Source organism: Macaca nemestrina, chromosome 7, assembly GCF_043159975.1.
Source record: "Macaca nemestrina isolate mMacNem1 chromosome 7, mMacNem.hap1, whole genome shotgun sequence".
Lineage (NCBI taxonomy): Eukaryota > Metazoa > Chordata > Mammalia > Primates > Cercopithecidae > Macaca > Macaca nemestrina.
Window position 1 is genome coordinate 127040087 of NC_092131.1, and position 27769 is coordinate 127067855.

At 48.9% G+C, this 27769-nt stretch overlaps 1 protein-coding gene and 1 long non-coding RNA gene across 4 annotated transcripts; one reads left to right on the top strand and one right to left on the bottom strand.

The window, feature by feature from the left end:
* Positions 1–90: 90 nt before the first annotated feature.
* LOC105490944 (uncharacterized) lies at positions 91–27189 on the top strand. 2 transcript variants are annotated; one of them, XR_011626371.1, is made up of 4 exons: positions 21624–22181; positions 23838–23914; positions 26319–26434; positions 26832–27189. It is a non-coding gene; the product is annotated as an uncharacterized lncRNA (long non-coding RNA). The 2 variants fall into 2 exon arrangements; XR_011626372.1 differs by lacking the exons at positions 21624–22181; positions 23838–23914 and adding an exon at positions 91–314.
* LOC105490945 (immunoglobulin superfamily containing leucine rich repeat) lies at positions 2556–5562 on the bottom strand. Of its 2 annotated transcripts, none has more exons than XM_011756954.3 (2): positions 5433–5562; positions 2556–4601 (listed from the first exon to the last, which is right to left on the bottom strand). In XM_011756954.3, exon 2 carries the CDS (start codon positions 4591–4593, stop codon positions 3307–3309), a length of 1287 nt encoding a protein of 428 aa, XP_011755256.1. In that variant the 5' UTR covers positions 4594–4601; positions 5433–5562; the 3' UTR covers positions 2556–3306. The 2 variants fall into 2 exon arrangements, with proteins under 2 accessions (XP_011755256.1, XP_011755257.1); XM_011756955.3 differs by lacking the exon at positions 5433–5562 and adding an exon at positions 4799–4912.
* Positions 27190–27769: the final 580 nt, after the last annotated feature.

Sequence of the window (27769 nt, forward strand, 5' to 3'; positions counted from 1 at the left end):
CCTCATAGCGGGAGGGGTATGCAGGGAAAACCCCGCCTACGCTGTCAGTACATCCACACTGTGCATTGATAGGGATGGGGCTTGAGGTGTTCTGGTCACATGCTGGCCAGACTCTGGGTGGAAGGCAGAGAAAACCCAGAGCTGCATCCCTTTGGGTGGCAAAGAGACTGGGGACCCTGTGATGCCACCCCTGAGCCATGTGGATGCTGGCTTTGGAAGTGGGACTTGTTCTGGGTCTTGAAGAAAGGGCAGGATCTGGGGAGGAGAAGTGACTTCAGGAATGCTGGTGAAGCAGTGTGACTCCAGGTGTGGAGGTAGGAGGGGGCGTGTCACATGGGGGGACAGAGCGTGGGCTGTCCTGATGGGAGTAGAATGAGAATACGGAGGGGAAAGGAGGGTGGAGACAGACTAGGGTCTTTTCCCTGCTGGGGGCTTGGTGGAGAAGGGGGTGGGGTATATGAATAAGGAAGATGCCCTGGGTCCACTGAGGGGCTGGGGGCTACAGAAGGTAGGAAGATGTGGCTACCCTACAGATCTAGGTCTGCAGGGCCTTGAGAAATGCCTGCACAGTTAGTGGAGATCAACAGTCCCCTGCCCCACGCCCAGGTTCCTGCTACAGCCTCAAATACCTATAAAGCCAGGGGTGGGGTCAGGGACCTGAAACCCACTTTCAAGGTTGTCCTGAGGAGGCCAAAGAGGGCACGCTGCGATCCCACCGCAGCCCATTGAAAGAGGCTTCCTGACCTTGTTTCAGCAACTGACAGGGTCTCGGCGGGGAGAATCCAGGTTCCCAGAGAAGGGGGCCCTGTCCACTTTGGGGATGGGGGAACATCTAGGAAGGCAGGCTTTCTGGAGGTGGTGATGCCAGAGCCAACTCTCAAAGACTGATTTAGCCAAATGAACAGGGAAAGGGTGCCTGGGTGGAGGGAACAGTGTAAGCAAAGGTGCAAAGGATGGCACACCATGGAGCATTAAGGGAACAATTAAATAGCTGTTCCAAGAAGAGGCAGAAAGGGTGGGCTTGTTGGAGGATCGGGTCAGAGAGGCTCTAAGTGGGGAATTCAGGCTTCACCTGGAGGGCAGTGGGGGCCGCGGAAGACCTTAAAACAGGGGAGTAGCTAGTCCACTCAAGGCACAGCCATTCCCTGTGCTGCCTCTGATCCAGGTCTTAGGTCCAGGTCCTACTCCAAGAAGCCAAGCCGCTCAGCTGGGAATGGAGCCAGGGATGTCCAAGTCAGGCTGGGAATATCAAGCCTTAGGCAATCAGAGTCTATTGGACCGTGAGGCAGCACCCAGTCCTACCACATCATTTGGTTTTTGAGGCAACTGAAGCCCAGACGAGGGCAATGACTTACCCAAGGTGGCCCAGCACATGGAATTTGGCTCCATCCTGCTGTTTTCCACCAGACATGAGTCATTTTTTTTTCAACTTTTATTTTAGATTAGGAGTCATTCTTGATACATGCTGCTGGTGACATCAGCTCAGCAGGAGCTGCAAGTGGATGAGGGGAGAGTGGGCAGGGGGAGGTGCTGTATGTGGACCAGGAGGGAGGGAAGGGGGCTGGCCAGCAGCCAAAGCTCACAGCTGCTACCCCAGACTCCTTAGCCTCCTGCCTCGACTTTGCTGAGCTCAGCAGTTCTGGGAGCCCTGGACAGAGGCCACAGAGCCTCTCCCTCTGGGCCATTGTCTCTGCACACAGCATCCTCGATGTTGAAAGGGATAGGATAGAGGCAGTAGGAAGACATATCTCCTACCTGGCACAGATAGGAGGTTGTGCAGAGTCTCCAGGTTAGGACCTCATCCTTATGCTCCTCATCTGGAGAGGCTGAAGGTTGCTGTACGCGTGCGCGCGCGCGCGCGCGCACACACACACACACACACACACACACACACACACACACACACACACACACACACACACACACGGCCCAGGCCAGTTACTGATCCACCTGCTCCATGGGGAAAGATTCCTACAGGGAATCTGCAGTCCTCATTTGGACTTACCATTTCTTCTTTGGGGGAAGGATAAGTACGATTCATTTCCCCTGGCTTCTCCCTCAAATATGTTCTCTTGTTCCCAGTCTCTCTGGGGCTTTCTCCTCTGTCTTGTGTCCCCTGTTCCTCATCTGTCTCCTCCATCTTGCCCCACCTGTCCCCTCTTTCCTCTTCATTCCTAACATCTCTTCCAGGAGCAGGACAGGGAAGAGGAACTACCACCCAGGCACCTCCATTTCCTTGCGCCTTTCCAAATGCCTCTCTTGAAGCCACTGCTGACATCAGGCGCTGCTCAGGGTAGCCAGCCACCCCAGGCTTCTGCCCCCACCTGTCCTGTGGGATGGTTTGGAGGAAGGGACTATCTGCGCTCAGCTCACTGCAAGGCCCAGCCCCTGACACAAGCACTGGGTCAGCCCTCCTGTGCCTCCACAGTCTGTTGAGGTCCCAGAGGCCCCTGCCACTGTGGGCAGGCAGGCTGGCTGCCCTGACTCTTCAGCTCCTGATTCTATCTCCCAGTAGGGGCTCCTAGATCCAGACAAAATTCCAGGCAGACATGGAGGGGCATCAGAAATGCTATTTATTTCTCTGCTGCTCCCAAGCTGGCTGGCCTTTGCAGAGGAGCAGGCAACAGATGCATAGTTGGGGAGAAAGGGAGGACAGGTTCCAGGATAGAGGGTGCAGGCTGAGGGAGGAAGGGTAAGAGGACGGAAAGCCATCTTGGATCCCCACATTTCAGTCTCAGATGAGGACAAAGGGACTCCCAATCTCCCAAGTCGTCAGAAAACACCAAGGAGCAGGAGATTGAGCAGGCCCTGGGGAGCCTCAGAGCCATACTAGCCACTGTCTACATCCCATCCTCCTCTCCCATTCCCTGTCTGCTTCAGACCACCCCCCAGCCAAACCCCAGCTTCATTCCCCCAATCCTAGCCCTGGCCAGCTTGACAGTCACAGTGCCTGGAATTGCACCACTGAGGCTTCTCCCAGTTGGATTAGGGCATCACCCTGTTAGCATGCTGCCCCTGAGAGGAGAGCACGGGCAATGCTGTTAGCAGCAATGAGCACCGCAGACAGTGAGTTAGGGGATCAAATTCTATCCTAGTCACTAGTTTGGAGCAGGTCTAGAAGTTGGGGGTAGCAGGTGCTCTAGAAGAGATTAGAAGGAGAGGTAGGAAAACGTGAAGTCCCCCATGCAGGCCTCAGGAGTTGCCAAACCCAGACCCCTGCAGCACTTAAAGGGGCATTGGCAGGGGCAAGGGGAGGAGTTAGGAAAGCCCTCGGGCTGCTTCAGCCCAGCCTTGGTCGGGGTGGGGCTAGAAGGAGGTGAGGAAGAGGAGGAGGAGGAGGCTTTGGCCCAGCAGGAGCAGGCCTGGGGGCAGCTGCCCAGGGACCCCTTCTGCGACTGCAGCCTCAGGGTTCCCAGCACGGCTGAGGTAGATGATGACCACATTGTCCTCTGGCCCTGATGGCTGCACCTCATTGTCAACCGTATAGCAGCCCTTTCCCTCAACCGCTTTGCCATGGAACCTGCGACCTAGTGTGTCCTCACCACCCTCGCCGGGTGTGGCCAGTGCCACATCCACTGAGCTCTCAGCACTGCCCAGCTCATTGGTGGCCAGGCAGCTGTAGGTGCCTTCCTCCAGCTTGCCAAAATCGGGGATAAGCAGGCTGCCATTGGCAAAGGCCTGGAAACGCGGCTGTGAGCTCGCCGCAGGGGTGCTGGGCAGGGCACGCCCGTCAGTGCCCACATTGGGGCTGGTGATCTCCACAATGCCGCTGGGTATCTGGATGTGCCAGTGAAGCTGAGGGGCCGGCTGCCCATCCACATCACAGTGCAGCGCCAGCACGAAGCCAGGCCGCAGCTCGGCACCATCCTGGCTGGGTTGGTAGCTAAGCTGCACTGAGGGCGCCGAGCATGGCAGTGGTGGCAGGCGGCTCAGCAGTGTGCCCTTGAGCACATGGGGTGAGGTGCAGGCGATGTTGTCCTGCTCCGGGATGGACACTGCCGTGGCCAGGGCCCATGTCTTGAGCCACACGATGCCGCAGGTGCAGTCGAAGGGGTTGTCGTTGATCTGCAGGTGGGACAGCGCAGTGAGCGGGGCGAAGGTGCCCTCGGCCAATGTGTGCAAGCGGTTGTGGTTGAGTTGCAGTGAGCGCAGAGCACGGAGGCTGCGGAAGGCGTCGCGGGGGATGAAGGTCAGCTCGTTGCTGTCCATCTTGAGCAATTGGAGGGCACTGAGGTTGTGCAGGTCGCTCCAGGCAAAGTCAGAGATGAGATTGTGGCTGAGGTCCAGGCTCTTGAGATGGCTCAGAGAGGCCAGGGCGCCGGCGGCCACCGTGCGGATCTCATTATGTGCCAGCCACAGTGACTGCAGCAGGGGCACCTCCCTGAAGGCACCCTCTGGCAAGCCTGGCAGCCGGTTGGCCGACAGGCTCAGTGTAGTCACATTGGCCGGGAAGCCAGGCGGCACGGCCTCCAGGTCGCGGTAGGCACAGTCGGCGATCTGGAAGCCATACTTTTCCCCACAGTCGCAGGGCTCAGGGCAGGCCTGTGCCAGGCCCAGGAGAACCGCCCACCAGAGCAGATGCAGCTCCTGCATGGTGCCTCCTGCAGAGAAGGGCATGTCACCCAGGGGATCCTGAGAACCCGCCAGAGGGACTCATTCCTCCCACAAGCCCAGCCAGAGCTCTTTCCCATCAGGATGCCCTGTCCCACATAACCCAGCTAAAGCCCAACACCACCTAGTCCACCGCCCCCATCCTACGGAAGGAGAAACTGAGGCCCAGAGAAGGGCAGAGACTTGCCCGAGGTCACGCAGCCAGGCAGGACGAAGACAGGATGGAAGAGGACCCCAGCTCCTCCTCCAAGTGGAGAGTTCTCCCTGCCTCGGCCTGTTCCTAGCTGACTTTATGACTTGAAATCTGTTTTCCAGCCACCCCCCTCCCCCAGCACTTTGCAGAACCTCCCCCTGCCCTCCCACATCCTGGCCGCAGTCCCTCCCACCGGAGTCCCCCATAGGTATGCTTTGCCCTGGCCCAGACAAGGCCCCTTGTGCAGTGCACACCCCCCCCATCCACTCCACCCACCCCCTCCCGCTCCTCCGGCCGTGACCGCAGCAGACACCAGGCCTTTTCTGTGGAATCACACCCGTGGCCTATTCTGTTCAAACTTAGCCAGGCAGCTGCCCAAATAAACCCCCGCCAGGACCTCTCAGCTGACTGGGGTGAGGCCAGGGGCTCAGCCCAAACGCAGCTGGGATTTGTGGGGCCTCAGTTGTGGGTTGTGGAAGCAGCAGATACCCCCGGGACGGCTCCAAGCTAAGGATTGTCCCATGCACCTCAGAGCAGCAGGGATGGACCAAGAGAGAACCAGCCCCTATGTCCAACAGGCCTCCCCTTCCCGCCGCTGGCCCTGGAGCCCTCCTCCCCACTGGCTTACCTTCAAGCTACTCTTAGTCAAGCGCAGCCTCTTCTAAGGTGGGACCAAAAGGCAACAGGGGACCTTAGCCCTGAGAGTCTGCAGGGCCACGGGCGCCCAAGGGAGGACCTGGATGCTGGGGCGAGGAACAGCCTGGTCCCACCCCACCTTCAATGTGCAGGCCCGTGCCCTCCCTGCCCCAGACAGGGTGCCTGGGACCATCCACTGAGAGGAGGCGGCAGGGAGGAGCCCGGGGCAGCCTGCGCACTCCCTCCTTCCAGCAAAACAACTGCTCTGCAGCAACAGGACCCGTGTTTCATAAGTGACACCAGAAACTTGAGGGGGGAAGAGATGCCAAATTTTTTTGGGTTGTGTTTTCTCTCTCTCTCACTCACTTTTAGCAGCTTCAACTTCCTTAAAGACACAGCACTGTCTGGAAAGGACCCAAGAAATGATGGGGCCAGGAGGATTTTAGCGGGGGAAGGGCGAGAAATTGAATCTCATGGAAGGTGGGAAACTCCCACTGCAAACAAGGAAAAAGGGGAAGCCTTTGTCCAAGCCAGGGTTGTGTGTGTTGGTGTGTATATGTGTGTGTGTGTGTGCAAGTTTGTGGGTGTGAGGGTGCGTATTTCTGTGTGTGCCTGACTTTGTGTGTTTGTGTGGATGTGGGTATGAAACCACGTACATTAATTTGTGTGTGAGTGTGTGTGTGTGTGTGTGTGTACATCTTGGTGTGTGTTTGTATGGGTGTGTCTGGCTTGGTGTGGGTTTGTGTGTGGAAGTGAGTGTGCATCCATGTGTTTGTGTCTCAGTGAAAAGCCAAGAAGGCCAAAGTGTACAAAGCAGATACCAACACTTCAGTGAAAGCCAACATGTTAGGCGTGTTTTGTTTTTTTTTTTTCTTTTAAGAAAACGTATCCTACTGGCTCTGAGACTGAGCTGTGCTAAATGCATGTTGTTGTCCAGGGAGCTCCCAAGACTCCAGGCCCCGCCCCTCACTGCACTCCTTGCTGGTTGGGGAGGAGACAAGGAATCCTGGCTCAGAAGGCTCAGGGCGGGAGCCTGTTGGCCTTCAGTGCTCCTGGCCGGGATTCTGAGCCACCCAGGCCCACTGCCCACCGGGCACCCAGAGGAGAGGCCAAGGGGCCGCACTCCTGGAGAGTTTCTCTGTGTCCCCCACAGGGCCCAAAATCCCACTGTTGGCGCTGGACATCTATGTGGTCAGCTTCGGCCTCTCTGAGCTCCACTGTTACAACACCAACTGTGTGGAAGGGGCAGACGCCTCCAGGGTGAAGATATTTGACCCCTTTTCCAAACAGGAAGGCCCAGGGTTGGGGAATGGGGAAACAAAAGAGGCCCAAAACAAGGGAGCTGGAAGAGAAACCGAAAGATGAAGGAGCCCCAGAAAAGAACTCTGTAGACTGAAGAATTTCCCCTCCACAGAACAAGCCTACCGTATCCCCTCAGTAGCCTTCCCCAAGCTTCCTTAGCCTTCCATCTGATAACTGGCTGAATTCTGCTCATGACTCAACTTACCCTCTCAGCAGGGCCAAGGGCAGACAGGGATCATCTTTGGCTGAAAGCATCCCCAGGAAGCCTGCCCCAGCGCATCACGCCCCATTCCCTGTCACCAGGCAAGGCCACAGAAGTCCCCAGCATGCTGCCTGCAAAACACCCCGGTATGATGTTGAGGATATTATTATGGTCTAGTGGAGAGTCTCCTTTCTTTCCCCTGCAGAGGAAGGCCTCTGTTGCATCATCCTCACTGTGCTGGAAAATTTCTAGGAAAGTCCTGAGTTTGGTGGATCAACCAGAGGCTGCAAGAATACACATCCAGGGTTCAGTAAACCAGAGGGGCGTTTCAGTGACCTGTGTCAGTCAGGGAGGGCTTCCTGGTGGAGGGGGCTTCACTGTGTTCTGCACAGCCCATACACACACCCTCACCTGCATAAAGTCTATGCCAGCAGCTTCACCTCCAGGGTGCTCTGAGGAGTTCACAGTTCCTACCCCATCTCCCTCCTTCCAAGCACACCAGGGTCAGAGTGCAAGCACCTCCGCAGCCCTCAGTTCCCAGTGACTGTTCTCGCGGACATTCCTGACTTTTCTTCATAGTTCTTCCTATAAGCTGTGATTATTTATTCATGTGTGTTTAATGTGCGACCCCTTACTAGAGAGGAAGCCCACTGAGGGCAGAGGCCTTACCTTCCCAGGTGCTATTGATCTCCGGCACTAGGAAGACACTCAGTAAGCCTCCCCTTCACGGCATGATGGACAAGTTGGGTGGGCATCAGAATGAAGCATTTTAGAGCTCACCTACTTCACCTCCTTGTCATCTTACAGATAGGGCCTTTGGGCCCAGGCTAGGGAAGTGGCATGCCCAAGACATTTTAGAGAATATTTCATACAGTGTAGGAGACCCATGCTCTGTTGGATGGGTGAGTATGTCAGCAGCCTTCTGGGGGCAGGGAGTCTGTCCCCTCATTCCCTACCTAAGACCTTAATGACAGCCAAATACTAAGCTCAGACTCCCACCTCAGAACAGATGAGGAGGGCTGAGGGCGGAAAAAGTGAGAGGGACCAGCCCACCTGGGCAGACATGAGACTGTGCGTGCTGGTCACTGATGTATCTTCCTAGTCTGCTCAGGTCCTGCCGCTGCCTACAAGGTGTGGCAGTGCCCGCTTCCACCAGGAAGGACAGTAGGGCCGGCAGGATCTCAGCTAAGGACCATTGACTCTCCAAGGTGTCTCCCAGTGGGACAGGTGGGCCTACCCTTCTGCAGAGCCCAGGAGCAGCTGTGCAGGCCTCTGAGGATGGGGTGTATGATCTCCCGGGTTGCCGCTCTGCCGTCTCTTGCTGTCATAGCTCAAGTTTTTTCTGCAAAGCCCACCTCACGGGAGATCATGCCAGCAGGCTGGGAGACAAGCCAGAAGTTGGACTTCCTCATCTTTTCCACCTGGGAGCTTCCTGTGGGCTGTAGGGGCTGCCATCTCCCCTCTCCTGGCCTCCTCTAAATTGGGCTCAGGCCTGAGATGGGAACCCTTGGTGAGTACGTGGGGCCCTGACTGTCCCCAGAACTAGGAGGCCAAGCTTGGAAGCCCCTCCTGTGAGTCCTGGCCCTGTCTCCTGTGGGTCCCTGGCAGCTTATAGGGTGACCAGCCAGCAGTCCTGGTTCACCTGGAACTGATGGATTTTCTGGGACATGGGACTTTCCATGCTCAAATCCAGACAGTCTCAGCAAACCAGTACAGTTGGTCACCCTAGCAGGGGAGGGGGGCTCACTTCCTCCCACAGTTTTTCTTTCCCCCTGCTCCCCTTCCTGCCCGCGGAGGCCCAGCCCTCTCTCCTCCCATTCCGCTGCCTCTCACTCCGCTCCTGCTTCTGCTGCCCCCAACCAGGGCGCCAGCCGCACCCCAGCTCGAGCGGGACTCCCCCACCCCAGAAGGCCTCACTCCCGCTGACCAGGGGCGCCACGTCAGCTTTTCCTGGAAGGCAAAAAAAGATCCTGATGAGAAAATGGAGTGAGAGGGATAAGCCCAGCAGAGACAGAAAACTGGAGAGAAACAGAGTAATGAGAAAGATACCAGGAGAAAGAGAGGGAAAAACTGCATCACGGCCTCCTTTCCGGAGGTAGAGAAAGGAAGCAAGGGAGAAACACCCAGAAAGAGAGATGGAGGAAGAAGGTCTGTTGGACCCGGAAACAGGCTCTGAGAGGAGAGAGGCAGTCGGGGGCTGCTGTGGTCAGCTGTGGTTGTGAGCTGTTGCCATCCCACCAAGAGGGGCAGAGTCTGTCTTGGTCCCGACACTGCGTTCTCCCCAGCAGCCTGCTGGAATAGCTGGGAGGAAGCTCGGTGCACTCCTGGTGGGACTTGGTTAAGCCTGTGGGTGTCCTGGGAGGCAGAGGCTGTTGAGAAAATAGGGTTATGGAAGGAGCTTTGGCCAGCTGGTGGGACTGCGTGTGTGCGTGTTGTGCGCGCGCGCCGCACATACATGGGGGGGACATAGAGCAATCTGCCTAGCTCACCAAATTATGAGGCTTCCTTTTTCTAGGCCTTAGTGCCTCTGTCATACATGAGAGTTGGTTTAAAGTCCTTTGGCCTTTATATTCTGCCTGTCTAGAATTCTCAAAAATGTCTCCATTGACACGAGGGGCCCGTGTGCATGCGTGTGTTCACACGCGATTTCTATGTGCATGCAAGTGAAAGCTGAGCCTGTGCCTATTTTCTGTGTGTGTGTGGTTCATGCGCGAGTGTGGGGACGTGAGGTGGAGTGAGCAGGAGCTCGTGGCATGTGCACCCAGGGCTGTGGATGGGGGAGAGGCGCTGCAGGCCCTCTCTTCTGGCATCATGCTAACCCAGAGGTCGCAGCTGACCTTACCTGGGGTGGCCTCACTCCCATTTCCTCCCCATTCTCCTCCACCCCTTCCCACCACTTGGGCATGAGGGCCTCTCCCCTCTTCTCGGGATCTCTGACCTAGGAACCCAGGCGAGCCTTGGTGGGCAGCCTGGCTGCTTTCTCTGGCCTCACCCCGCTTTGCTCTGGCCCTGCTCGCTGTGTGCAGCTCCATGTGTCCCCTGCTCCCACCTTGGGGCTGCTGCTCCTACTATTTCCTCTAACTGGACAAAGTCCCTCCATACCTGCAGGGCTCCCTTCCTCTTGTCTTTTGAGGTTTGTTCAAATGCCAGCTCCCCAGAAAGGCCTTCCCAGGCCACTCTATATAAAGTCTTAGTCCCTCGCTGTCTGCTCACCTTGCCTTATTTGTCCTTCTTTCCTACCCTCCCCTAACATCTCTGTTAGCGTGTTTCCTGTCTATCTCCGCAATCTGAATGCGAGCTCCACACAGGCGGGTACTTGGTTCTGTCCACTGCTATCTCCCCAGTGCCCAGCAAAGGGCCTGACACTTACTAGGTGCTCAACAAATAGTTGCTGAACAAAGGAATGAATGAACAATAACCTTGGCCTTCCAGCTGGAGCCTTTGCCCCCCTCTCTCCTCCCGCCTCCATCTGCCCAGGGCCTCCTAAGCCCTCCCTGCTGACTGTCACTGCCCTTCCACTCAGGGCCATCTCCAGCCACATTTCTGGTCCCCTCTCCTGACACCATTCCCACTACTCTCTCCTGACCTTCGTCTTAGTCCTCAGGGACTATTTTCAGCAGTAGCACCAATTGAAGCATACTTCATAGGATTTATTTTTGTTTTTCTCCAAGCCAGTCCCAGTTTCCAGGAATGCAGAACTTGGCCGCACCCCCAGGATACATCGAAGACCTCAAGTTTTCAGCCCCAGCCCTTCCCACAGGGTAGGGGTGGGATTGGGGAGTGTTATGAATGACAGCGAGTGTTCAGATTAAGGTTCTAGATTGGAACCAGTGCTACAGGGTCAGGATCACGTCCCGCTGTTAGCTATGGGGCACTAGGAATGGGCCAAGGGCCATTTGTTAGGGGTCAGCATGAAGGGCCTGGATTAGATGCCAGTGCAGGTTGAGTGTGTGGGGCAGAGGTAGTTTAACCCTGAGGATGAAGCAGGATCTGGGGTCTGGAATGGGGGAGTGGCAATAATCCCTCTGCTCCATGGCAAGATGGAATTGAGGGTAAAGGGCTTGGAGGGTAATGCAGACAGAGAGAAAAGGAGAAACAGGGGGACCCAGCAGAAAGCAAGGGTGAGGGAGAGGGGAGGGAGGAAGACTGAGACATAAAGAGAACAGTGGTGGCAAAGGCCTGGGCCAGTCAGGAGGAAGGTGGAGCCTCTCACTGACAGCAGAAAGCCATTTGACTTGGCAGACACCTGCTTCTCACGAAGAGGTGAGGCTGCAGCGCTGTTCCATGCAACACCTCCCTGCCCACCCCCAGCCACCAGACAGACTATGGGCAGAGCTTGGGCTTCTCCCAACCCTGAGGGGCTACCGGGAGGTGCAGGTGGGAGCTCCAGGCTAGAGAGGGAGGGAGGAGAGAAGCTCTGGCAGAGAACGCTGACCAAGAGGAGTCAGGGCAAACAGGCTGTGCTGACCTCAGCTCAGGGAACCTCTCGGGGGAGACAAGAAGACAGGTGGCCAGTGGGCCTGGGGAGGTGGTATTGTCTTCAGGGGCCTCTGGGAGAGCAGGCCAGGCAGGACAGAAGGCAGCACAGCCGCTGAGGGCTGTAGAAGCTCTCTGTGTGGTGAGAGCTGGGGATCAGGAAGACTCAAGGGAGAAGGTGAGAACTTGGATAATTTTCATAAGTTTTATTGAAGTGAAGCATGCAAATGGCAAAACAGAGCATCACATTGACAGAGAGGCCTCTAACAGAACACTACAATCCTCCTTCTCCCACTCTCACCTTCTCCTGTGCACTCTCCAGAGCAACAACTGATGGTTTCTGGTTCTTCTTCTGCTGTGGTTACACACATCAGGCCTGCCCATACTTTTGCAGGGCCCGTGCAAAAGTATTGCATTGGTAATTGGAAGCCCATATACCATAGGTGTAAATATTTAATTTATTTATTTACTTATTTTTGAGATGGAGTTTCACTCTTCTTGCCCAGGCTGGAGTGCAATGGTGCGATCTCAGCTCACTGCAACCTCTACCTCCTAGGTTCAGGTGATTCTCTTGCCTCAGCCTCCTGAGCAGCTGGGATTACAGGTGCACACCACCACGCCCAACTAATTTTGTATTTTTAATAGAGACAGGGTTTCTCCATGTTGGTCAGGCAGGTCTCGAACACTTGACCTCATGTGATCCACCTGCCTTGGCCTCCCGAACTGCTGAGATTACAGGCGTGAGCCACCTCCCCTGGCCTATTTTCTTTTCTTTTCTTTTTTTTCTTTCTTTCTTTTTTTTTTTTTTTGTGACAGAGTCTCACTCTTGTCTTGCTATAACAAATTACCTGAGATTGGGTCTGTCGCCCAGGCTGGAGTGCAGTGGCATGATCTTGGCTCATTGCAACCTCTGCCTCCTGGGTTCAAGTGATTCTCTTGCCTCAACTTCCCGAGTAGTTGGTATTACAGGCACCCACCACCACGCCTGGCTAATTTTTGTATTTTTGTAGAGACGGGGTTTTGCCATGTTCGTCAGGCTAGCCTTGAATTCCTGACCTCAGGTGATCCATCTGCCTTGGCCTCCCAAAGTGCTGGGATTACAGGCGTGAGACACCACACCTGGCCATATGTGTAAATATTTTAAAGTTATAAATTCTACAGATTTAATATGTTCTATTCTCCAATCCATGACAAATGTGTCTTGATAACTACCTGGAAGACCAAATTCAAAATTTAGAATTCTTGGTGTCCTCATAAAGAGGGGAAATTTGGATACAGAAGGAAGACAAGGTGAAGACACAGGGAGATCATAAAATGGAGATGAAAGCAGCTGGTGGAGCCGTGCATCTGCAAGCACCAGAGATCGCCAGCAAGCAAGAGATTCTAGTGGAGAGGCCTGGAACAGATCCTCCCCTGCAGAAACCAACACTGCTGGCACCTTGATTTCAACCTCAGCCTCCAGAACTGTAAGATGATAAATTTTTGTGGTTTGAGTCACACTGTTTTATTTATTTATTTATTTATTTTTTAAAATAAAGTCTTGCTCTGTCGCCCAGGCTGGAGTACAGTGGTATGATCTTGGCTCACCGCAACCTCCGCCTCCCAAGTTCAAGCGATTCTCCTGCCTCAGCCTCCTGAGTAGTTCAGATTACAGGCTCCTGCCACCACGCCTGGCTAATTTTCATATTTTTAGTGGAGATGGGGTTTCACCACATTGACCAGGCTGGTCTTGAACTCCTGATCTCAAGTGATTTGCCCGCCTCGGCCTCCCAAAATGCTGGGGTTACAGGTGTGAGCCACTGCGCCAGGCCGAGTCACACTATTTTTGATACTTTGTTATGGCAATCCTAGGAAACTCATTCACTCTCCTGTGAAAAACAAGGTTTTGGTTCATGTGCATGGCTCCCTTTCATCGCTCTTCATTCCTCCTGGTTTTTGCAAATTAAAATATTCTTGGTTCTTCTACTGGTTATCTTCGAGCTCTAACTAACAGACCTACTTCCTACTCCGTAGAGTGAAGATACAATCTAACGACTTCCCACTATGTAAAATGAGAAACCGACTTCTATCCCTCCTCTACCTCTCAAGTCTTTAATAGTCTTACTTTTACATTTTAATTGATGATAACATTTAGATACTATTCTGAAGTCATTATTATAACAGCTGCATTTTGTCCATAAATTGACTCTAAGAAAAAAATCAATAAACCAATATTATATTCTCATGCCTGTGTGAGTACAGTTCACTGTCACTGCTGAGCCAAGGAATATCCAAAAATTACATTTCTTTCCCTTCTGATCTAATGTCATGATGCCCAGGCTGCTCAGAAGGGGTTCTTAGCATCAAGGTCAAATGTATTCAATTTTCTTATGCTCCATCAACTGCTCAAAGACATGCCACATTTCATTTGCTTTGTATTTGGGCTACAGCTTTTTCTGCACAGCTTTTCATTTTCCTGGAGTTTCTAATTGCTTTCTTTATTCTAATTGTCAAAAGAATAATGTGCCTTCACCCAATACTAAAAATAACCCAGCTTTGTATACATATTCTTATGCTGATATTACCTGGTATTAAAAGCATCTACTTTCTTAATGACTTGCCTTATTGACATATGAGCTTCTTCTTTTTATTTTTGCTTTTCAAGCAACTGGAAGCCCTTTGATACCCTAAAGCCTCTTCAGTTGCAGAACCCAGAATGAGGCTGGGCTTTAGAGAGCCCCTAATCAGAACCCATTTGAAGCTTCACTCTCTTCCCTGATATGTGATCATAATGTTCCCTCTAGAATCTCATTGATGTTGGGGAGCTTTGTACTCCACGGAGACCCATCTGCTTTGGAGAGGTTTTAAGTGTCTTCTTCTTGGAACAACTCTGTCTTAGTTCATTTTTGTTGCTATAACAAAATACCTGAGATTGAGTCATTTATAAAAAAGAGAAATTTATTTTCTCGCAGTTCTGGAGGCTGGAAAGTCCAAGAGCAAGGCACCAGCAGGTTTGGTTGTGTCTGCTGAGGGCTGTTCCCTGCTTCCAAGATGGCACCTTGTTGCTGCATCCTCTAGAGGGGAGGAATGCCATGGTCTCAAGTGGCAGAAGGGATGGAAGGGCAGTAAAAGAGTGAACTCCATCTGTCTTGTCTTTTTATTTATTTATTTTTTGAGATGGAGTTTCACGCTTGTTGCCCAGGCAGGAGTGCAGTGGCATGATCTCTGCTTACTGCAACCTCTGCCTCCTGGGTTCAAGTGATTCTCATGCTTCAGCCTCCCAAGTAGCCAGAATTACAGGCATGTGCCACCACATCCAGCTAATTTTTGTATTTTTAGTAGAGACAGGGTTTTACCATGTTGGCCAGACTGGTCTCAAACTCCTGACTTCAGGTGATCCACCTGCCCCGGCCGCCCAAAGTGCTGGGATTACAGGCGTGAGCCACCGCGCCTGGCCTGTCAAGTTTTTTATAAGAGCCCTAACCCTATCCGTTTATGAGTATGGAGGCCTCATGACTCAATCACATTCTCAAGGCCACACTTCTTAATACTGTTGCATGGGGGATTCCATTTCAACATGAATTTCAGAGGAGACACTATTATACAAACCATAGCAAACTCCAATAATCAGCAGGCTCATGCCTCTCCCTCAGGGAGCACCCAGTCAGGAGGACCACATTCTGTTTGTCTTTGTCTTCCTCCTTCACCATGTTCACACATGAGATGACCCCAAATGTCTGTGGGAAAGGATGAAAAAGTTCTCCCTCACTGACTGTTTTCTCTACTGTGTCCTGTTGTTGTTTGGTTGGTCTTTTAACCCATAAGGACTCTATCCCAAAGTAGAGGGGAGTTGGAGGGAGCATTGTGACTGACCAGCTTCTCTTTAGGGCATGTGACCCATTAGGCTGGGGGCAGCAGCACCCACACTTGAAACCCAATCTCTACTCAGGTAGTTCCCTCCCTAGGGAAGCAACCTCCAGTGTTATGGCTGGGAAAGAATTAGAAAACAATTAATTAATTATACTCCTATTTTTAGCCTTTTTTTCTTTAGGCAGGAATTACCAAAAATCATATCTACCTTTTTAAAAATTTGTACATTGTTAGTATATGCCAGGCCCCCTTTATACATACAATCTCCTTACACAAACCCAGGGTAGGTACTTTTTTGTTTTGTTTTGTTTTAGAGATGAGGTCTCCCTTTGTCACTCGGGTTGGAGCATAGTGGCGCTTCATAGCTTACTGCGGCCTCAACCTCCTGGACCCAAAGAATCCTCCTGTCTCAGCCTCCCAAGTAAAGGTAGGTACTTTTTATTGCCCATTCTAAAGAAAAGAGCACTGAGACTCAGGGTAAGGAATTTTTCAGTGTCCCCTTGGTTAGGAAATAGGTGACTAGAGTTTGAACCCACGTCTCTCTGATCCCGAAGCCCTGGTTCTTTCGTTCTTTTGAGAGGCCATGCAGACAGGATAGGTTTGGTTTCAGCAGGAAAGGGCAGTTTTAAAAACATGAAGGTGGCTGGGCGTGGTGGCTCATGCCTGTAATCCCAGCACTTTGGGAGGCTGAGGAGGGTAGATCATGAGGTCAGGAGTTCAAGACCAGCCTGGGCAACATGGTGAAACCCTGTCTCTACAAAAATACAAAAAATCAGCTGGGCGTGGTGGCGGGTGCCTGTAATCCCAGCTACACAGGAGGCTGAGGCAGAAGAATCGCTTGAACCTGGGAAGTGGAGGTTGCAGTGAGCCGAGATCGCACCATTGCACTCCAGCCTGGGTGTCCGGGGGAGGTTCCGTCTCAAAAAACAAACAAACAAGCAAGCAAACAAACAACAACAACAACAAACATGACGGTAGACTTTGACCAAAATCAAGAGCCCTCCAGAGGGCCAGTGGGAGCTGGGATATAGGAAAGGAGCGGGGACCAGTTTCCTGTTGGCTCCTCTTTTGTGGATATCAGGAGCCAGTACAGGGGCTTTGGTGTGACAGGTCAGGATAAGAGCAAGGCTTATTAATCCAACATCTGGCAAAGATAAGACAGATTAGAAACTGGGGGACAGAAGAAGACGGGGAGGCCGTGAGAGTTGTTAGGAGGCTATGTCAACAGCCTACAGAAGAAGCAGTGGTGAGGGAAGGGGTAGTAAAGTGAACAGGTGTGAGAGGTGGTAAAGAAATGACCAGATGGGCCATCAACTGGGCCTAGGGTGAGCAAAAGGGACTTTCCCTAGACTGGCAGAAAGAATGCAGTCACTGTTCCGTGTGACGTTCACTAAAGCAGCTTCAGTGGTCTAGAAATATTCATTATTCCATCCACTCCATAAGTACCTCCTGGGCTTCAACCATGAGATGGGCAATGAGCCAGGTGTGGGAACAGAGCAGGGGACAAGAGTGATGATGGGTTGCCTTCATGGAGCTCACAGTATGGTGACATGGACACTGCGCATCAAAAATAAACTTTCTGGATCTGGTGTGGTGGCTCATACCTGTAATCCCAGCACTTTGGGAGGCTGAGGCAGGAGGATTGCTTGAGCCTAGGAGTTCAAGATTGGTCTAGGCAACATGGCGAAAGCCCATCTCTACAAAAAATAAAAAAATTACTGGGCATGGTGGCACATGCCGGCAATCCCAGCTACTTAGGAGGCTGAGGTGGGAGGATCGCTTGAGCCAGGGAGTTTCAGGCTGCAGTGAGCCATGATCATGCCTCTGCACTCCAGCCTGGGCAACAGAGCAAGATCCTGTCTCTAAATAAATAAATAAATAAATAAATAAATAAATAAAGGCAGAAAGAGTTCTACCCTTCCCCCACCCCAACTCCTTCTTTCCTCTTGAGACATGAAGACCTGAGGACTCTCAGAGCCCTGGGTCTGAGCTCTGGGAGAGGGGACAGTCTGGTTGACACAACCCCCACCTCCCTGGGGCACTCTTCCTCAGCCAAAGCTGATTTTTTTTACCCTGAATATGCTCAATGTCACACTCATTCCCAGATCCCTTTCTGCACCTGTTCCCATTCTTCCGTTCCACAGGCAGAATTTTCTTTCTTTATGTTTTCTTTTTGTCTCGGTTCCCTCTGAGGCAGTTGTGAATGCCAATCAAAATGGCTGCTATGAAATTTTAAAATAAGAAAATACCATTACACATCTATTAGAATAGCTGAAAATTTTTAAAAATGTAACTGAAATTATCAAGTGCTAGCTAGCATGTAGAGCAGCTCATACACTGCTGGTGGGATGCAAAAATGGTTCAGCCACTTGGGAAGATAATTTGGGAGTTCCTCACATAGTAAAACATACATTCATAATATAACCTATGAATTCTGCACTTAGGCAGTTACCCAAGAAAAATAAAAATATGCACACAAGAACCTTTATGCACGTGTTTATAATCACCAAGAACTGGAAACAACCCAAATATCCATCAGCTAGTGAATGGATAAAAACACCACCACCACCACCAGGGGCACATAGTATCCGTACAATGGAACACCATTCAGCAGTCTAAAGGACTGAGCTACTGATAGGCATGACAGCCACATGGACGGAACCATAGACACATGATGCCAGGTCAGGCACGTTGGCTCACACCTGTAATCCCAGCACTTTGGGAGGCTGAAGTGGGTGGATCACCTGAGGTCAGGCATTCCAGACCAGCCTGGCCAATATGACAAAACTCATCTCTACTAAAAATACAAAAATTAGCCAGAAATAGTAGGGGGGGCGGTGCCTGTAATCCCAGTTACTCCAGAGGCTGAGGCAGGAGAATTGCTTGAACCTGGGAGGCGGAGGTTGCAGTGAGCTGAGATCGCGCCGTTGCACTCCAACCTGGGCAACAGAGAGAGACTTTGTCTCCAAAAAGAAGAAGAAGAAGAAGAAGAAGGAGGAGGAGGAGGAGGAGGAGGAGGAGGAGGAGAAGAAGAAAGAAACATGATGCGAATGACAGACAGGATCACCAATATTTCAGACAGACAATCCAGGCTGGGCGCAGCGGCTCACGCCTGTAATCCCAGCACTTTGGGAGGCCGAGGTGGGCGGATCATGAGGTCAGGAGATCGAGACCAGCCTGGCTAACACGGTGAAATCCCGTCTCTACTAAAAATACAAAAAATTAGCCAGGCCTGGTGGCAGGCACCTGTAGTCCCAGCTACTCGGGAGGCTGAGGCAGGATAATGGCATGAACCCGGGAGGCGGAGGTTGCAGTGAGCCGAGATCACGCCACTGCACTCCAGCCTGGGCAACAGTGCAAGACTCTATCTCAAAAAAAAGAAAAAAAAAGAAAGACAACCCAAGACACGGCCATGCTATGCCAGACCAATACAAAAGCCATACTAATACCATATATAATAAATAATTATACACATATGTGCTGTTGCTTTTAAGGCACTTAGAAAGGAAGATAGGTACTTATTTGAAGTTATATATTCTGATTTATTTATATTTCTGTTATATAAATGTTATTTAAACCAGACAATAGGACTAGCTAATAGCAACTAGGGATAATTAATAGTAAGGCTAATTAAATATGTGTGAAAAAAATAAAACAATATTTTTATACTGTTTTTATCCTCAGATATAGCAATTTGTTTTTAACTTTTTAAAAGTCCTTATTGAATACTTAAGGTTTATAGGCTATTTATTTTATATTATTAAGATTAAACATAAGACTTCTAAAAAGGAAAACATAACTATTCACAATAGCAAAGACATGGAATCAACCTAAATACCCATCAATGATAGACTGGATAAAGAAAATGTGGCACATATAGATCATGGAATACTATGCAGCCATAAAAAGGAACATGCAAAGATCATGTCCTTTGCAGGGTCATGGATGGTATTGGAAGCCATTGTCCTCAGCAAACTAACGCAGGAGCAGAAAACCAAACACTGCATGTTCTCACTTATAAGTGGGAGGTGAATGATGGGAACACATGGAAACATTGGGGGAATAACACACAATGGGGCCTGTCAGTGGGTGGAGGGTGGGAGAAAGGAAAACATCAGGAAGAATAGCTAATAGATGCTGGGCCGGCTTAATACTGAGATGATGGGATGATCAGTGCAGCAAACCACCATGACACATGTTTACCTGTGTAACAAACCTGCACATCCTGCACATGAACCCCTGAATTTAAAATAAAAGTTGGAAAAGAATAAAAAAAGGAAGCCAAAAAATTAAAAAGGAAAATGAAAATACAATAGGAATGATGAAATGGGTATTTCACATATTTGATTTTTAAAAAATGTCAGTTTCCTTCTGTTCCATGCTACAGTAAGATGCCTTTTATTCCTTCAGCTTCCTTTCCTAATAATATTTCTCTGAATTGCCTGTGGCATTTAGGACACTCATCTTTTCTTTTATGCAATGATAAAACTGAATCGAGATAAGTATAACATTCACTTTGGCCTGCGGCTCTGCTCTTCTCAAGCCCACATTACATTGATTCCTAGTGTCAGTCTGATGTGATGACACAAGGCTAAATATCTTCTCAACAACACTGTGAGGGCATGGAGTACTTAGGCTTTTATTTACTAGCAACAGCAGATTTTTTTTTTTTTTTTTTTGAGACAGAGTCTCACTCTGTCGCCCAGGCTGGAGTGCAGTGGCGCGAACTCCGCTCACTGCAAGCTCCTCCTCCCAGGTTCACGCCGTTCTCCTGCCTCAGCCTCCCGAGTAGCTGGGACTACAGGTGCCCACCACCATGCCTGGCTAACTTTTTGTATTTTTAGTAGAGACAGGGTTTTACCGTGTTAGCCAGGATGGTCTCGATCTCCTGATCTCGTGATCCACCGCCTCGGCCTCCCAAAGTGCTGGGATTACAAGCGTGAGCCACCATGCCTGGCCAACAGCAGGTTTTTAGACTTGTAGGAATTAATTTCCACCTCTCCATACATGTCCATGCCCTGTATCTACGGGCTTGTTTCGGTAGGCCAGTTGTTCGTCAATCAGTTCTTTTGCTTCCATAAATTAATCACACAGGCTATCGATGTCTAAAATGTCTGTCATTCTAAAACACTTCAAAGCACATTGGATGTCATCATAAGGTAAGCCTCTTTTCTCTGGAAAAATGGTTTCAAAGCAGGGAGGTACTTTGAACTTGTGAAATTGAAGCTGGATTCCAAATAAGTTGCAGTTTTAGTAAAGAAATTGAGAAAATCCTGTTTAACTTGGCTGTCCTTTCCTAGTGATAATTTTTTAAGTTTCAAAGCAGTCTTATTTCCAAGGAATGAGTCATTTGTTCACTAGATGAGTTTTTGTCACAACCTACACCTAAATGGAACGAGTTAGATGCACTTAGTTCATCCTTTTCTGTAGCTTTTTTAAAGATTATGAAACAGTCTTGGAGAAACGGCATATACATTTCCATTTTACAGTAATCCTTTTCTCCGTTCTCATACTAAATGTATTTCCAAAGTAGTGAAGGACATTCTTCTCATCCTACACTTTGAAAATATGATTTTATAGTAGGCCAACATGCCAACATCTTTTCTACAAGACGTCTTGTAGGCATATGTCTAAGAAGGCTATCTCCTTCCACTTCCATAAAAATCAAAAATCTCATGAAGTACCTCTGCATGCTTTGAGGAAACTGAAAAGTAAACAAAAATGTCATTACGAAAGTGTCAATGTCACAGGTAGGCAAATCACACCTCTTTTTAGCAGTGTTATGTAAAAGGTACAGAGGGGTCAGGACGTTTAGCAGGAAATTTCTTAAATTTCCTTTGGTAAGTTTATAGACTGAATGGAATTTTCCAAAATTTACATTTGCACCATTTGCAAATATGCAGATAGATGAGTAAGTCTAGTTTGCATTTGAACACACTATCAACAATCTTTTGTTTTATGTATTCTGTGATTTCATCACAATCTTCATTGAAGTCAGGAAAACAACTTGAAACTCCCTTTTCCAAATAAAAAATACCTAAGAGACAGGGAGAACATGTTTTTGTTGCCGTGATTCCACACATCGCTTGATAGAGTTTAGAATGCATGCTTGTTGGAGTAGTTCTCAGAATCAGTTCTATACCATAAAGGGTCAACCCATCTGTTATCAAAATTTCCCCTTTTGTTCCCACTTGGGCCATTTCAGTTGCAACTTCTGAATCAGGAAATGTAACTTCACTCAGTTTCATACAGCTTCAAGGAAAAAATATGATAATGAGAGTTTGTTTGTGTGATAAGCGCAGGTGAATTCAGTGGCTGCTATTTTCAACTGGGCATTAATGTCTTTTTGGAAGATGAGAAAACTTGAAAGATTGACTGATTGATTTAGAAGTACCTGTCCCCTCCCAGACTGGTGAGATTCAGATCCATATGAGTGAACAGCTCTCCCCTACCTCAGGCAGGGCTGCTGCACACAACCCAGGAGGTACTCCCTGCACTGCAAGGACAACAGAAGAGCATCTCTGGGGACAAAGCAAGAGCATGTCACCTCCCCAAACTAGAGCCAGTTTTCAGGGTGACTTTTCTAGACTAATGCACAGCTGTTCACAACTGTGTAGATGGAAAGGTGGGAGGTGATGCTGTAATCATTGTAACTGCTTCTGGGCCTGACACATGATGGAGAGAAGTGGGGGAGCGCTCTGCACTGTGAGTGATCTGAGGATTTCACTAACATAACATCCTCAATTCTCTGCCTTAGGCAGGGAGGCAGGGAGGGTGAGCAGGTGCAGATCCTCGGGTGCGGCCAGCATTCAAGCAAGAGGGAGCACGTTGCGTGTGCAGGTTGGATGCATCTTTGTCATCAGTCATCCAGGAGAAGGACAGTGCTCCAGTCAGCACCCCAGGAACAAACAGGTGCTCTGTCGAACTAAGAAGGACCAGGCAGAGGTCAACTGGTTGTAAGAGATTCCCAGGAAAGACAGAGGGCTAGGCTACTGGGTCACGGGTTAGCCAGCAATAAGGCCAGTGGGAGGAGATAAGTGACTCTCGGCCTGCAGCCTGAGCACCAAAGAGCATACAAAGTGGAGGGAAAATGTCTTTTATTGTTGGATAATTACCTTGTTTCTAGCTCGTTGCTATTACAAACAGAGGACAAGGAATAATCAGCTGAAAATGGATTCAAATGATATTTTTAGGTAAAGAGAAAAAGAAAAATCCATCAAAATTAAGAAATCAGACCATTAAAATGCTTAAAGATGCATAAATGTTTGCAAAACCTCTCTATGGGGAAGAAATTAATCAGATGGGGGAAACCAGTGATTGGGGATGTTCAGTGCTGGGGACATTCATGTGCGCCCAGATTGCTTTGGATGAGTCTATTTTTTGCCACAGTGAGATGTTGGTTCTGTTGGGCAATGTCGTTTTCCCATGCCTCTCAGAGTGACAGATTCCAGAAAGCTGGCAGAGATGCAGGGTTTGTCAGAGGACAGACATGAGATCCAGAAATAGGCCAGAGCCAGTCGAGAATGATGAAAAGATAAACAAGGCCCAGCAAAGCTGCGGGGGATGGGGACCGGCCTTAGCAGCAGTGTCAGGGAAAGGGTGAACAGATTTTAGTAGACTCAGCTTCCTCAAGAGCAGCTGCAACCCGCAGATCAACTTCCTGCCTCAGCAATAGGGTGGGCCAGGCTGCTGTAGAGACACATCCAGTTGCAAGCTGGAGAAAGTAAATATGGAGAGAGCAAGACAAGGGCTAGCAGAGAGCTCAAGCAACTAGCAATCATTTGTGCATTTCCAACCCGTTATTTGAGCTTCTTGTGACACTGTCATAGTTAACCATGTGAACACAATTACTGCCACCCAGTCACCAACTCCTGCAGGAGCAAGGACTTTTAGAGATCTGCTTCTAAATGATGTAACTCTCTCGGAAAAGTAACTTAACTGTTCCCACTCTGTGACTGCATTCATTTCCATGGCAGCACGATGTGTTTCCAGAATCCCTGGCAGCTGCTATAGCTGTGAACGGGGAGAACATAGCTCCTGGAGCAAGCAGAGGCCAGACACCAGCTCTCCCAGCTTCCTTCTCTGTCTCCTGAGTTCAGCATCTGTTCGTTCTTTCATTCATTCATTCATTCATTCATTCATAAGGCACATATGAAGTACCCACTATGCCTCAAGCACAGTCTAAGTTCTAGGGAAGAAAGGTGAATGAGCTCTATTCCTGACTGCAGTCAGGTTTCTGATATTGACTAAGTTTTCATCCCCAGAAAATGGTGACTGTATTTTGTCAAATAAAAACAAATCCAGAATTAGAGAGGGAGGGAGAGGCTTTAATTAGAAAGACGATTGCAATATGGAGAAAGCTCCCATCTCAGAAATCTGTGAGTGTTTCAAAATCAAACAGAAATAAGTTTTTCTTTCACAGGGTAATGAGAGGACAAGCAGAGGTAGGCAAACGTTTGTAAGGGGAGCTGGGCACACAAGGGGTGGGGTCTGGCGAAAATGTGCCTAGCTGATTCCCAGGAGGAGCTGATAAGGGGTCACAATCCATTTTCTGTTACACTTGCTCAGGCTTGGAGGAAAGCAGACCTCAGAAGCCTGGAGGAAAGAGAGAAGCTGCCTAAACCTTGGCCAAGCCAGAGCAGAGGGTAAGAAACAGGCCACTGTGGACACCTGGTCAATCTCCAGCAACCGATGCTTTCGATGAGTGTCAGATGGGCGGCTGATGAGCACCAGGCCTTGGCTGATGAGCTGCATTCCTCAACCATTCTCCAATAACCATCCGCTCACACATCTACACACAGACAGACCCACAGGGCTCCTTTCCTGTGGTGATTTTGATTGCTTACTCTATATTTTATCATTTTCTAGGCCACAAACAGTAGCTTCCTTCTGATGGGAAAAATTCAACCTAATTAAACCCGAAGCACACCCAATCGCCAAAGAAAGATGAAGCCGATATATTCCTTTGTTTCTTGAATAGAAAAGCCAGAAGAATAGAAATAGGATTTATAACTTCCTGACTGTAAGAGGAAAAATACCATAAATAAAACCTGACCTATCTAACAAAGGGCACAAAAGGGGGTGGGAGGCAAAAAATCATGGCAGATAGAAAACTCAAAGTGTTAGGAATCAACCCAGACATATCATTAAGCATAAGAAATTGTGAATAAGTTGTCATAAATTAAAGGAAAGACACTCAGATTGGGTTTTTGAAAATCCAGTTAGATGATTTACAAGTGTTCAGTTGTCTATTGCTATATGACAAACCACTCTAAAACTTAGTGGTTTAAGATGAAAATGATTGATCATTTTTCACAGTCTTGCAGGCTGGTATCTGTGTGGTTCTTCTGCTGATCTTGCTGGAATCACTCATGTGGCTGCTGTCAGCTGACAGCTCAGTCAGAGCTGGAGACTCCAGGATGTCCCCCGTGCCTGTCTGGGGGTCAGTAATGGTCTTTACTGGGGCGCCTCAGTTCCCTTCCATGTGGTAGTTGTCCTATTGTAAAAATGGTCATTTAGGAATACTTCCACTGCCCACTGGGCTGACTCACGGGCATTGTGACATGAAAGGTCAGGGTCAAATGTTTATCACAATATGAACTTGGGCTGGGCATGGTGGCTCACATCTATAATCCCAGCACTTTGGGAGGCCAAGGTGGGAGGATCACTTGAGGCCAGGCTTTAGAGACCAGCCTGGACAACATAGTAAGACCTCATCTCTACAAAAAATACAAAAGTTAGGTAGGCATGGTGGCATGTGCCTATAGTCCTAGCTACTTGGAAGGCTGAGGCAGGAGGATTGCTTGAGACCGGGAGGTCGAGGCTGCAGTCAGCTGTGTTCATGCCACTGTACTCCAGCCAGGGCAACAAAGCAAGACCTTGTCTCAAAAACAAAACAAAACAAAAATGAACTTGTTCTAAGGCATTTGGCAATGAAGCAGCTGGGTAGTAGAGAAAAAACAAATTTTGAGATGTATAGAGCCAAAAAGCTTGGCTGGGGAAAACTCTTCCCGTTAGATACAGAAATTTGTGAGGACAGTACTCAGTTCTCATTAAAGTTTGGTCAAAGCCAGCAGTCTCTCCTGTCCAGAATATATTCAACATTGCAAAATTGACCAACACTTTCAAAATTCTAAGGGAAAATAATTTCAAACCTAGAATTTTATGTCCAGCAAAACTATTAATTAATTGTCAGGGCACATTTTTTTTTATTTTTGAATGAGAATCATATGAAATTGAATTTATCAGAATCCCTACATCTGTGGGACACAAAACTGCAATAGTATTATAACTTCAAGATCACCGATAATAAAAAACAAATTTTGATCAAACATGCTGAAGAAAAGACTGAATTGTCTTTTTATTTTTCTCTCTGGAAATTATTACAAACCATTACCATTAAGAAGCACAGTGGCTTTGTACTATGTTAATTTGGCTAGGCCAAACTGTTTTTCAGAATTCCCTTTCTGGAATGTTTCCAAGTAGGCTGGCCACAAGATTTTTTTTTTTTTTTTCTAGCTGGAGTCTGATCCTGTCGCTCAGGCTGGAGTGCAGGGCTTGATCTTGGCCCACTGCAACCTCTGCCTTCCAAGTTCGAGCAATTCTCGTGCTTCACCCTCCTGAGTAGCTGGGACCACAGGTGCGCATCACCACACCTGGCTAATTTTTGTATTTTTAGCAGAGTTGGGGTTTCGCCATGTTGGCCAGGCTGGTCTCAAACTCCTGACCTTAAGCAATCTGCCCTCCTCGGCCTCCCAAGGTGCCAGAATTACAGGCGTGAGCCACCGTGCGCAGCCACAGAGACATTTTTGAAGGTGATTTGGAGGGTGGAAGAGAGGCAGCAGCCATTTAGTTGCTTACCTGCTGGCTGACCTCCTGGGCATGGGGCAGCAGCCGGGCTTGTACATCCTCCAACTTCTCCTGATCCTCTTTCAGTTTCTCTGACTCCTGGCCCAGGTGTGTGTTAAGCTCTGCGAGGCAGGGCACCCGCTTCTCCCACAAGACACTCACATCATCAAGGTTGGAGACAGTTCTGCTCTGTCCTTATAGGTTCCACCTCATGTTCTTGGACTCTAGCTTGTTCTTGCTCTCCATGGAGTTTTATTTCCATCTTCCTTTCCACCCTGCCTGCCCTGCAGACTTCAAACTCCAGCATCAGATACAAGGTAACAGCCTTACAAAGCATGCTTAGTCAGCTTCCACAATTGTGTAAGGTTGAAGCCCTATAACAAATCCATTGAGAGATAGAGAGAGAGAGAGAGAGAGAGAGAGAGAGACAGAGAGAGAGAGAGAGAGAGAAACATATCCTTCTAGGAGAATCTGCTTCTGCTTTTGATTGAAGGCCAGCTGATACAAAGGTCTTCAGAGCTACAACTAAAAGTTCAGGAGAAAATTACTATAAAGCAATGTCATGCAGTTTAATGTTAGACTACTTTCCTGGATTTTGTGGTTTGTGGTAATTGTCACCATTTTCAAAAACTGCAATTTGCTGTGATTTCTTTTCTCACATTTCTTTGATGTCTAATTTTCCACTTGTTCTTCTGTATAATTGCATAATTTTAGGCCTCAGGATGAGGATCCTCTCCTGCTTCTCTAGAGAATGTGCTCCATCAAAAAGAGAGAATAAACCAAGAAGGGGAAGACAGAGGATCCAGAATCAGGGATGATGGTGCACGGAAGTCCAAAGATGACAGCTGTGCATCAGGCCTTCAACAACCAGAATGGGAGCAGAAGGATGGGGGGCTCTGGGAGTGTCTCCAAGAAAGAAAGAGAAACTGATCAAATAGATAATTTTTAAAATATATTGAGAGGAAAATACTTCTGCAATAAATTTTGGGATATCGTAATAGAAACTAAAAAAATAAACACATGAAAAAAACAAACAAACAAAAAAACCAAGGTAATTATCAACCCCAGGGAGAACAAAGGTTGTATGAGAAAAGAAATAAAAACAGAATTCAATACATGGATCAGCTGTGAACTGTTTGCGTAATTGTTACAATGTAAACATTGGAACAATCATGTCAGCAAAAGTTGCAATTTAACCATATTGGAAGGATGAAAGGAGAGTTGAGTGTATGTGTGTCTTTGTGAGAGAACTAATTTATTCACCCTCCATAGGAAGTCAATAGGTAATACAAAAAATTGAAAAAATAACATGAAAGCATGCTATTTTTGAATATGGTAGGAAATAGCAGAAAAAACTGAAAATGTTGGAAGTGTAAGGGAAAGCACTAGGAACTGGAATCGGGGATAAAGTATGGGACTGTTTTCTTATTATAAACCTTAGAGAGTTATTAATTAAAACGAATTCTAACACTAGAAAAATATATTAGAAATATATTTTTAAAAAGAAACTGGGAGTGAGAATATTAATATTAGAAAAATAAATTCAGGGCCAGGTGTGGTGGCTTAGGCCTGTAATCCCAGCACTTTGGGAGACTGAGGCGGGAGGATCACTTGAGTCCAAGACCATCCTGGGCAACATGGTGAAACCTCAT

Bases quoted from the DNA above. Each gene is read 5' to 3' on its own strand.
- LOC105490945 (XM_011756954.3), bottom strand. From the start codon at position 4,593: ATGCAGGAGCTGCATCTGCTCTGGTGGGCGGTTCTCCTGGGCCTGGCA.